This window comes from Oncorhynchus keta, unplaced genomic scaffold (assembly GCF_023373465.1).
Source record: "Oncorhynchus keta strain PuntledgeMale-10-30-2019 unplaced genomic scaffold, Oket_V2 Un_contig_6244_pilon_pilon, whole genome shotgun sequence".
Classification (NCBI taxonomy): Eukaryota; Metazoa; Chordata; class Actinopteri; order Salmoniformes; family Salmonidae; genus Oncorhynchus; species Oncorhynchus keta.
Window position 1 is genome coordinate 9548 of NW_026288751.1, and position 12381 is coordinate 21928.

The 12381-nt window shown below is 40.4% G+C and overlaps 1 protein-coding gene across 1 annotated transcript in view; it reads right to left on the bottom strand.

Annotated features, from left to right (window-relative positions):
- Positions 1–401: 401 nt before the first annotated feature.
- Positions 402–12381, bottom strand: part of LOC118391333 (ephrin-B1-like) — a 62517-nt gene continuing 50537 nt past the window's right edge. Inside the window, exons 3-4 of the mRNA XM_052510979.1 lie at positions 6422–6514; positions 402–1039 (exon numbers count right to left, since the gene is read on the bottom strand). Coding sequence (XP_052366939.1) covers positions 588–1039; positions 6422–6514 — 545 coding nt within the window. The 3' untranslated portion in view covers positions 402–587. The remainder of the gene's footprint in view (positions 1040–6421; positions 6515–12381) is intronic.

A 12381-nucleotide genomic window follows, 5' to 3' on the forward strand; every position in this document is an offset into this window, starting at 1 on the left:
TATATAAACTTCAGCATTTTCTGCTTCCCCGTAAAAAAATACCATTCTGGTGACTGAAACCCTAGCAAAATAAATACAAATGTATCTATCCAATATGCAGAAATCCTGCTCTTTATCTGCGGCTTGATCTCAGCCTAACAGCTAGGATTTTAATTTTTCATTGCCACACTTGAGCACCGTGTCTATCCACATTACTACCCAGCATAATTAAAAAAAAGTGGTTCAGTGTAACTTTCTCAAACCAAAAGGGAAAAATATAATGTGTGTGTGTGTGTGTGCGTGTGCGTGTGCGTGTGCGTGTGTGTGTGTGTGTGTGTGTGTGTGTGTGTGTGTGTGTGTGTGTGTGTGTGTGTGTGTGTGTGTGTGTGTGTAAAGAGACAAAATATTTGACCAACTGGGGACATTTTGTTAGTCCCCACAAGGTCAAATGCTATTTCTAGTGGGTTTAGGGTTAAGGTTAGAATGAGTGTTAAGCTTAGAATTAGGGTTAGGTGCTAGGGTTAGGTTAAAGGTTAGGGTTAAGGTTAGGCTTTGGGGTTAGGGAAAATAGGATTTTGAATGGGACTGAATTGGGTTTCCCCACAAGTTTAGTAATACAATACTGTGTGTGTGTGTGTGTGTGTGTGTGTGTGTGTGTGTGTGTGTGTGTGTGTGTGTGTGTGTGTGTGCGTGCGTGCGTGCGTGCGTGCGTGCGTGCGTGCGTGCGTGCGTGCGTGGCGGAGCATTGTACAGAGAACAATGGTTTCACAGAGTGGGATACAGTATTGGAAGCAAAACCATGACCATTTGGCATTGAAGGTTACAGTCAAATCTTGAACACTGATAATAAGGACGAGAGCACAAAACCAGGAAACGGGGGTCATACTGTGGCAAATACTCCTTTTCCCACAAGTCTGAGCATCCTCACCTTTGTTGCCCGGCTCCACGGCCCCACCACTGCCCCCCTTCTTATTTGGTTTGGTGGTTGTCTCCTTCACAACGTTTTCCTCTTGGCTGGGCTTTTCTGTTATCACTGGGTCCGGTACAACTGTGTTCGGGTCTGCAATTTGGACGAAGAACATTAACAAAGTTAGATTCCAATGTGAATATTGTAAATGCTGTTGGTCCTTTTAGAATAATTTTCCAAAAAAGATTTGAAATGGGACGTGGAATGGGAGCCATAGTAATCAGTTCCTTTGACCCCAATTTTATGTCCTAATTAAAGCCAATGAATATAAAGTCTGAGGCATGCATGACAGTGTCTGCTATAACCTGACAAATGTAACACTTTACTTGACACATAGCCTCATAACACGTTATGACACGATCATAACCATGTCATAATATATCATAACAGCTGACAACCTGTTATAATGTGGTCATAACACTGTCACGACACATATTTAGACCTATTGTGACACACAGTATATTGTGTTATTTTATGGCTGGTTATGACACCTACATAAGAGTGTCAAAACCAAAAAAACTACCACACAAGGCAAAATATTCCATTACACCATAGCCTACGTGTCAACTGTATATTTATGTTTGTTTTTTACCCCAATGCTCTGTTGCTGATGACTGGGATGAATGCAGGAGCAGATTTCAGGAGCAGGACAAGACACCCTCTTTTTGACTGATATAATGGCATGCACGTGATAGGCCTATCTGGCTTATAAGATTATATTGCTCATAATGCTTCTTGAAACTGTCATAAAGTGTATTTTCTTAGTCCAAATAAAGTGGCACAGGATGGTCATTATGCTTCTTGAAAGTGTCATAAAGTGTATTTTCTTAGTCCAAGTAAAGTGACACAGGATGGTCATAATGTTTCTTGAAAGTGTCATAAAGTGTATTTTCTTAGTCCAAATAAAGTGACAAAGGATGGTCATAATGATTTATGACAGTGTCATATTTTCTACAAGTTATTTAAAATATGATGGGAAAAAACATGACTGTAAAGAATTCATTACAAACAAAGGATTTTATAAACAAACTTTTGAACAAAAATAAACTTCTTAGCAGGGAAAACAATTATCTGAATAAATAATTTGAATAAATGTAGGTCTCATAACCAGCCATAAAATAATGTAATATACTGTACGTCACCACACGTGTAAATATGGGTCATGACAGTGTTATGACCATATTATGACATGTTATGCCAGGTTATGTCCGCTGTTGTGACATATTATGACATGGTTATGAGTGGTGTCAAGTAAAGTGTTACCCTTTTTGCATTGTTCCCCTGAGTGCCATCAGTGTAGAAGCATAAGGGGAGTAGTCTGAATACACTGGCATTAAGGGAGATTTCATCCACTGGAAAATCATTGAAGTGTACATGGGACGCTGTTGGTAGGAGTGAAAGGAGGACAGGCTCATTGTAATGGCTGGAATGGAATACATGGAACAGAGTCAATACAATAAATAGAACAGAGTGTCTATATGCTTGATGTGTTTGTTACCGTTCCATTTATTCCACTTTAAAATGTCATCTGGAAAACTATGTTTTATACTAGATTGATAGTAAATGTACCAATTATATGACAAGGGAACAACAGTCCCAACTTTTTCATTGTCAATAATTCCATTTTGCCCATATTCTTGATGAAGAATGTTAAGCTCTCTAGCTTGAGACCACAAAAATCAACCACATCTGTGAAATAGCACTGCTAATAACTACCTTGAAAATACTGTGATTGAAAAAAAATAGTTTAGAGGTTAAATTATAAACAAATATAGGTTCATTATAATTTCTACACACTTTCTACCTAGTTTTAGTCGCTACCCATTCAAAACTTAATTTGGGTCGATACCCACCAGTTGAGAATCACTGATCGAAATGGCACCCTCAGTTTTCTCAGTTTGATTACAGTTAAAATAACTATTGTGCCAGAAGCATTGGTGGTGTGATGTCTGCTACTGCTGACTGCTGGTTCAAATCAAATCAAATTTTATTTGTCACATACACATGGTTAGCAGATGTTAATGCGAGTGTAGCGAAATGCTTGTGCTTCTAGTTCCGACAATGCAGTAATAACCAACAAGTAATCTAACTAACAATTCCAAAACTACTGTCTCATACACAGTGTAAGGGGATAAAGAATATGTACATAAAGATATATGAATGAGTGATGGTACAGAGCAGCATAGGCAAGATACAGTAGATGGTATCGAGTACAGTATATACATATGAGATGAGTATGTAAACAAAGTGGCATAGTTAAAGTGGCTAGTGATACATGTATTACATAAGGATGCAGTCGATGATATAGAGTACAGTATATACGTATGCATATGAGATGAATAATGTAGGGTATGTAACATTATATAAGGTAGCATTGTTTAAAGTGGCTAGTGATATATTTACATCATTTCCCATCAATTGATGATCTTTGATGATCTTTATGGCCTTCCTGTAACATCGGGTGGTGTAGGTGTCCTGGAGGGCAGGTAGTTTGCCCCCGGTGATCCGTTGTGCAGACCTCACTACCCTCTGGAGAGCCTTACGGTTGTGGGCGGAGCAGTTGCCGTACCAGGCGGTGATACAGCCCGTCAGGATGCTCTCGATTGTGCATCTGTAGAAGTTTGTGAGTGCTTTTGGTGACAAGCCGAATTTCCTCAGCCTCCTGAGGTTGAAGAGGCGCTGCTGCGCCTTCTTCACTATGCTGTCTGTGTGAGTGGACCAATTCAGTTTGTCTGTGATGTGTATGCCGAGGAACTTAAAACTTGCTACCCTCTCCACTACTGTTCCATCGATGTGGATAGGGGGGTGTTCCCTCTGCTGTTTCCTGAAGTCCACAATCATCTCCTTAGTTTTGTTGACGTTGACTGTGAGGTTATTATCCTGACACCACACTCCGAGGGCCCTCACCTCCTCCCTGTAGGCCGTCTCGTCGTTGTTGGTAATCAAGCCTACCACTGTTGTGTCGCCCGCAAACTTGATGATTGAGTTGGAGGCGTGTGTGGCCACGCAGTCGTGGGTGAACAGGGAGTACAGTGTGCAGCACAACATATGGGGCTGTCAACAACAACTGAAGAATCTCCACCCCCAAAACAATATCACACATCTTAAAATGACAGCCTGTTTAAAAAATACATGTCACATTCATAGCTATAAATATCAAAGTGGTCAATTCAGCAGTTTCAAACATTGACAGGCCTTGCTCTAGCTCATTATACTAACATTGTAAAAGCTTTGGTTAGAGATGAGAGAGAGGCCATCAAAGCCATCAGCCTCCATTTAAACTAACTAGCATTCGGTGCCACACCATCTAATTTCATGGGTTAATTGACATCTGATAATTACATAAAATTCAATGTTCACACACAAATCAATAAATTAAATCTCAGTGTGCAGTAATACAAGAGTGACTCAGTATGAGGAAGTGCATCAGCTGATCAGCTGATTCTGCATCAGCTGATTCTGACACAGGCTGTTGTTACATGGAAAAGTCTAAACGGGGTCCTTGGGACATCCCAACTCTGAAGTCATCCCATTGAAGTTGACATTACACATGGTTAAGGTAAGGGTTAAAGTTAGGGTTAGGTAAGATATATGGTTAGGGTTAAGGTTGGGTTTATGGTTTAGGGTAGGGACGTCTCAAGGATTCCGGATAGCACTAACTGTCGTTACATATTCAGATATTAGTCATATTCTTCTCCAATCATTGACATTTTGGTTAACAAATGCATTTTGTTAGAGACAAAGTTCTCTCCATGAAAAAGATATGCATACCATTATTTTTTATTTTTACCAAGGGATTAGTACCGTGCTGTATATCATCTTCTAATAATATGTTGTTTTGTTCATTGTTTTGTGTGTTGTTTACAATCATACTTTAGTGACAGTTGTCCTGGATGAGTCAGTGTAATAAAAACAAAGGAGCGATACTATTTCCTCATTACTTCATTGTATGTGATTTGTTTCTCTGTGTCCACATTATTTGTGGCAATAGAGTTTCTATGAGTCACTGGTTGAAAATAAGACCCAATCCTTCAGCAAACACACAGCTGAATGTACTATGACCAAGGGTCGGTAACGTCATTGCTCCAAATCATAAAGAAATAAACCGTTGCATTCCAACCGTAACAGCCTGCACAAGACAGCAATGTTAATGACATAGCCTATATAATCTTTTGACTGTTTCCTAGCTCCTATCATAGTGGTTACCGTGTATTAAACACAGCTTTACGCAAAAAAGTCTTGAGAAAGACAAAAGGAATGTCAAACCAATGATGATAATTATTATCTGAAGTCAGCTATAAAAATAATCCCCAGCCTATGCCTTAACAGCCCATATGTGTAGAATCAGAGTCTTATCGGCGGACCCTCTCTTTGTGGTTTGTTTGTTTTGGATGTGACGGGGACTAGGGCAGGGTTTTAGACCGACCTTGACACTCCTAGCCTGACGCCAGACCCAGATGAGTGGGCCAATATACCAGTGAGGGGTTAAGGAGAGGGAGAGTGCACGTGATGATTGATGGTATCTATATGGGGACCCCTGTTTTTTTCTCCAATGGTCTCATCTGTTTTACACGGCTGATAGTGCATGCGGTATATGTCTTTATTCCTTCATCACATTGATTTCTGCTGAAATGGTTTGTGTTGGCCTCGTAATACACTGTCAGTGTGGTAATGTATTGAGACAAATGCGTATACATGTTGCACAGTGTTATTTATAAAAGCTAGTGGGGGCATGCCTTGGCAGATTAGACAGCCCACATCACATCAATGTAGAATGCCTGGGAACTCTTGCCCCACTTATCTCAATGCATTGACATTCTGTTAAGGAGCACTCGGAGGCTGCTGCCTCATTTGGATAACAATGTCAACACTTATTTGAGTTTGTGACACTGTGTGAGAGACGAGGTTTAAATATGTTAAAGAGAGTGACAGTGTGTGAGAAACCTGGACTCTTCAGGCAAAGCAATCTCATTCATGTTAGACCGACAGGCTGTCTAAGTAATAGGACAACAGGTAGCCTGTAACATGCTCTCTGAGAATGTCCTGAATATTTTCCACAGCTTTCATTTTCTCATTGTGTGAGTGAGTTCTTTTGGTATGTGTGAGAAAGTCTTCAATGTGTCTCTGTCTGTATTTGCACAAGAGCTTTTCTTTATTTTCATCTTTCCCTTCTCAAAAAAGAAAAGTAAGAATGGAGTGAAATGTGATGTCTGAGGCCCTTATTTTATGAGAGATGAAGTCACTAGACGACTCTCCACACACTGTGAGTAGCAGAGCGGTATAGCCCACTGTAAAAAACAATGTCTGGTTGTCTGGCTATATGAACAATAGTTAATTAAATGCTCTTCGTAATGACATTCCCCGTACAAAGCTTTCATTATCACTCATCCATAGTTATATCCTGACTGGCTCTATTGTGACTGCCTTTTACTCTTTTTCTGGTGTTCCAGCCAGTCCACAGAGACGCTTACTTACCCTGGCCCACTTTCATGACGATCTTCATAGAGAGGGTGTTGCAGACCCCTCCTTCCCTGTTCTCCAGGCCCTCCAGGGTCCCATTGGAAGTGGCTGTGATGAGAGACAGGAAACAGCATTGGAACATAAATAATAATTACAGACACTCAGAATTAATGTACAGCTTGATTGTTCATTCATGAAGAGATCTCTATAAATCTATATATATGGCTACATCACCGCACACTGATGGATGCAATTATTTAATAGATCATTCTAAAAACTAGACAATGGTTGCTGTCCATGCCTCATAAGATATCATCTAACCACTTGTGCTGAGAAAACACTTTTCTAACCCCATAATGTAGATACAGGTATAAACCTGTTGATGCTTACAACAGGTTTTCATCTTTTAACTGCACACTGGTAATGTCCGCTGGGTTGGGTTGTAGTTTGAGCACTACATAAATACAAGGCTCTTTATACATTCTTCTTGTGTGCGCTGCGTATATCTGTACACGAGGAAGGAAATGGATGATGAAAATGGATGATGAAAAGCCCTTGAGTGGGCTCTCATCTTACTAAGACATGGCTGTGATAGTAATCTGATCCCAGGGGAATGTGGTGCTTTCAAAACACTGCTGAAATCATACATGTGGAGAGTGGAAGGTGTACACACTGCACAGTTCAACATTTTTACGTGTGGTAATCACATTTTTACCCACCTTCCCCCCCTGACTCTCTACCCCTCCTCTCCAAAGCTTAAAGAGGTTTTTGTTCTTTCCTTTTTGCTTAAGAAATGTACCAAACATTTGGCAAGGCAAGTTATGCCAGAAGCAATTATGGCGAGCTGCAAATGCCAGGGGCTTAGCTTTCTCTTTCGGCATGCCCTGTAATTAGAGACTGGGTGGCACAGTGGCCTGCAGCCCTTATCTCGGAGGGGCTTTCCTTCAAATCAATACCCACTGAGGGAAGCTGAGGAGGCCAGGGGAAAGGGGAAGCCAATAGGGTCTCTGTCTCCCTGTGTTGCTCCTGTCAGCTCTGCTTCCCAAGGACTTAAGTCACAGAAACGGGGCGCAATTGGAACTCTCTAGTCTAAGTTGGGACAGAAAAGACCAAGGAGTGTGAATATGGATCGGGTTCTGGATAATTCTCTCAGCCCATAGATACAAGGGGGCGGTTTCCATGCCAGTGAAAGCCGGTGCCCCGCCCTGCCCCGTTTGATTCTTTTCAGACCTGCTCCGTGGGTATTTTCACCTTCAGAAACCTCCGCTTTTTTCTCCATCTGCTCCATTCTCCTCCTCACAAGGCACTAAAGGAACGGCCACCTTATTAGCTGGTCCAGATTCCCCCCTCATTAAGAGTCATGAATGAGTTGCCATGTAGGAGAGTGTTTGACTAATAAGGTCCCTCTCCAGGAGAATCAAAGCCCCTCTCAGTGGAGCCCAGTCACAATGGCGGTGGGCCGGTGAGAATGGGGCATGTGGCGCTGCTCCAGCAGAGGTATCCCACCACACCACGGGCTCAAATCACCAACTGCTCAACAACACAGAATGGGAGGCCTGTGAACCTGATTTCTCTCTTTCTTTCCCACATTTAGTTTTTCATTCTTCAAGGATGCAATTAGAAGACAGAGGACAAACCAAACTGGGTTCATTACAAACATTTTGGATTAGCAAATCATTCTTATGGCGTAGCCAGATAGAACAAAAGGAGAATGAGTTATTTTGTTTTACAGGCAAAGCTTAAAAGGAGCTTACATTGACGCCAATGTACTAATGAGACCCTGAATATATTGGCAGAAACATTATAATGGAAAGGCAGAAACATTATAATGGAAACTGATTCATTAAGGTATGGAGCTTGAGAGGTATAGTGAGAAGACAATCTCATTGACTATTGGCCCATGCAGGGATTAAACGTGGAACCTAGCCTTATCAATCTACATGCCTTGACCTTAGCTGATTACATTACCTGCCTGTCTCCTTCACATTTCATGCTCTATCATGCAGGGTAATTTCTGTTACTCTCTTTCACTACTACTACCAATTGAGACCTCTCCATCAGCCGAGAGAGGCCCCAGCAAACTAATGTCGGCTTTAAATAAAAGTGACAAGCTAACCTTGAATGGTTTGATGGAGCAAGAGAAGAAAACCCCTAGACAATTCATTAGTCTTTTCTGATTGCATTGACCACGAAATAGACTCAGCATGTTTCTCAGAAACCAACTGTTTCAGACATCCTATAGTTGTCCTGTATTCCACAAATAGAACTCTTCACTTGATAGGTCAACTTTTAAATAAGGTTCAGTGGGAATTCTGTCATCGAACATGTGGGATTGTCTTGTTAGGTTTAGAGCACTCATGAAGTGGGAACGGATGTGTTAGAAACAGGAGCAATCAATAGCTTACAGCACTTAACCCGAAGAACAAATTGTGTTTTAGTTTACAGAATGGATCCTTAACACTCTGTTAGTGGAAGGTTGAGGCGGTGAGTGGAAGAGAGCTCTGCTGCCTTGAATGATGTCACAACTATTAAGATGCATGGGCCTGGGAGAGGTGCCAGGCTCCGACCGAGTCATCATGCACAGTGTGAGTATGCCACCGTGCCCGCGAGAAGCAGGGCAGAGAGACAGACAAGACAACTCTATCCATCAAGGCCTCCAAATATGGCCCACTCTGCTGCCCATCAGAGGAACACTTTGTTAGATTCTAGGAAAGGAAATCACAGCATCACTGAGGAAGGATAAGGGAATTATATAACATGCATTGCAGTTGACTGCTATTGTTGCAAACACTGTATACTGTTGTTCACCATTGCAATGAGGAAACAATTAGTTGGTTCAAGGACAACCTTTGAACTGAGAAAACATCATTTAACACAGGATATGAAGCAGGGTGTGGTCATCAGCAGTCCCATCTCTTCCACAGCTGCTGAAACTGACTTCTGTTTTCAAGTGAACTATGGGGTCACATTTCACAACTTATGGGGCTCTGAGATGTTGGAAAGATATCTCTGTCTTGCAACAACACCGTTCTCTATGATTCACCTTCAGCAAAGCTACTGCTCTCGTGCAATGAAACAGAGTCTGGAAAAATAGTAATAAGGACAGTAATAAGGACAATACTCAAACTCGGCCGTTTTGGGGGTACTAGGAAAATGTAGTCGTTTGTCCCTAACTGTATTGTAGTGTACCAAAAACATATTGAGGACATCTTGAGATGAACAGATTAGTTTAGGGACTGGGGACACATCTTGCCTGACAGCCTGTAGACAAAAATATCCCTTCTTATCCAATAGATCAATGATTTAAGTTTATTAAAACACATCTGTAACATTACTAAATACTGGTATTTTACTACCTCAAAGTATCAGGACAAATGTTTATTTATATGCACAGAATGTGGATCAAATAGTGCATAGTCCAGATCTGAGAATTATTTTAATTCTACTATTATAGCTTGTTCAATTCCATTGAGTGAGCTAATGCAAGAGTACAAAAAAAGACAGAAAAACCTTTGGTTAGTGAAACTGAAAATAGCATTTGTATGGTATCAGAATATAAATGTATGTTTACATGACTGAGATGGGACCCTTCGTTAATATATGGCGCTGAAGATAAAAATGAGTTAGGAAAGGGTGGGGTAAACTGAGCAATTTGTTTTTACATTCAGCATCACTCCGTCACGTGAAATATATCCCAAAATATCCTAATATATTTCAGTATGTTGTGTATCCCTTGAAATAATCAGAATTCAGGTAAATATTACAGTTTTGAAAACAAAGCTTGTCCAAAAAAAATTGGTCTCTTGGCACAACTTCCCCTGAGTTAAGCCACCTACAAATGTCTGTACTGAATTAAATATTACCACTAACTTTTAAAAACCATGTCAATCTTTATTTCCCGAACGCAGATGAACACAATCACATTAGCATAGTTAATTGTTGAATCAATTTCACTAATGAATTATCATTTACACAGTGTCACTTCTTCTTTTGTCTTAGTATGTCTCTATTTAGAAAAACAAAATCCTTGACAATAATTATTACTCTCCTCTGACTGAGCATTTTTGCCCATTGTCACTTTCACCACTAAAGGGCGATCTGTCAATTTCTAGGGTTCTGTACTGTAGTTGTTGACTGTTTTTGTGATCGCCAGGTACTGTAGCTAGCAGTTCTCTGCTGTTAGCAACCAATGGCTAGCAGTTTCTTACTGGCGATAAAAACGGATGATCGCAATCATTTTTGTTGAGTCATTACTGAATTTATGTAACACATCAAAAACATTAAACCTCGTAAACAATTAATGGTAATTCACAGTAACTTCGTAACCAATTAATTTAGACAGCGTTTATTGGAAAGAGATGTTTATTTGCTGAAATGTGTGCCTTTGCCCAGCTATTAAAAGTGACAGGCATCTATTTGAGACTGTGTTTAATAGTTTTACGGTATATTAGGCCACACAGGGGGCGGCAGCGTAGCCTAGTGGATAGAGCATTGGACTAGTAACCAAAAGGTTGCAAGATCAAATCCCCGAGCTGACAAGGTACAAATCTGTAGTTCTGCCCCTGAACAATGCAGTTAACCCACTGTTCCTAGGCCGTCATTGAAAATAATAATTTGTTCTTAACTGACTTGCCTCCTAGTAAAATAAAATAAAAACAACTACAAGGATGCACTTTCATGCTAGGTTTAGGACCTCATATTGAAGCTTATAGCGACCCCAACTGATGTATAACACAATCTAAAAATTATCTACTTTGGTTTAGATAGAAGCATCATGAAACCTCTACCCCAACAACTTGGTGAAATCCTTGTTTTGGACCCAACTTCCTCACCACTTTTTCCATGTGGTTTCTTCCTTCACAGACTCAATGAAATGATGACCTCTTCCCCACTCTCCCTACTGTATAACTACCACAAGATAAGGACACAAATTATTTAAAAAATACCCTTCCGTTTGAATCATAGCATGGTTGTTTGGCTCCTTACCACTGGGGGAGGAAAGCAACTGGCATTAGCACATAATTAATTTGCCAAGAATATGCGCTATATGCTTTAGTGTGTTGCTCCGAGGTAGGCTTCTGTCATGACTGTAAAATAAATGGCGTGCCGTTCTAGATTTTTTCCTTTAGCACCTCTAATTAACTCCAACATGTTTCCTCTTGAATTATGGTTTCTGTCTTCGCTCTGAGGACAAAAAGTCCCAGACAAGCATACATCATCTAGCAGGCTATCATACAGTACTTGTATGCAACTGCAACAGCAGCTTCTTGTTTAAATGTAAGCCAATCTGAAGGGAGACTTGTTTACTCATCATAAGACTGTGGGTGAGGTTATGAAGCAAGACAGTTTGTTATAGGGTTGACATTCTCTGTGGTTTATCCTCATTTAGCCAACAAACAACATACGGAGATATCTCCAAGCTTAACTGTCATTTCAGTTTGTATGGATGTTCCTCTGAGTACAGCCAATACCACATCACCACATATACACCAATGCACGTAATCTTTAGAAGCAAACACGATACATCCAAAAATGGATCTTCTGTGTGTACATAGATCAAATAACAAAGACACCCTCCAAAAACAAAAAATCATGCAATCCATTTTGAATTCTCAATGTGCTCTGTAGCATGCTTCTATAAATGCGTAGACAGGCACATGTACAAGGTCATATACAAGTGTTCACTGAGCAAGAACATGTACTCATGCATGCATGAATCAACATGTGGCATACAAGGTCCATATGTACTGTAATTATTAAACATTTGCAAAAATGTCAAAACTGTCTCAATAAACAATGTTTTATTACATATTAATTTAGGGGTATTACAGAAGTCTACTGTATACAGGACCACATGCCAATAATGTTTAGGCCACAGCTTCTGTATTATTTCCTGTAACTTACTGTAACTACTAGTGGCATCTTTGCCCCAAACACCATCTGAGATGTTTGAGCTCTGCCCCATCTGACAGAAA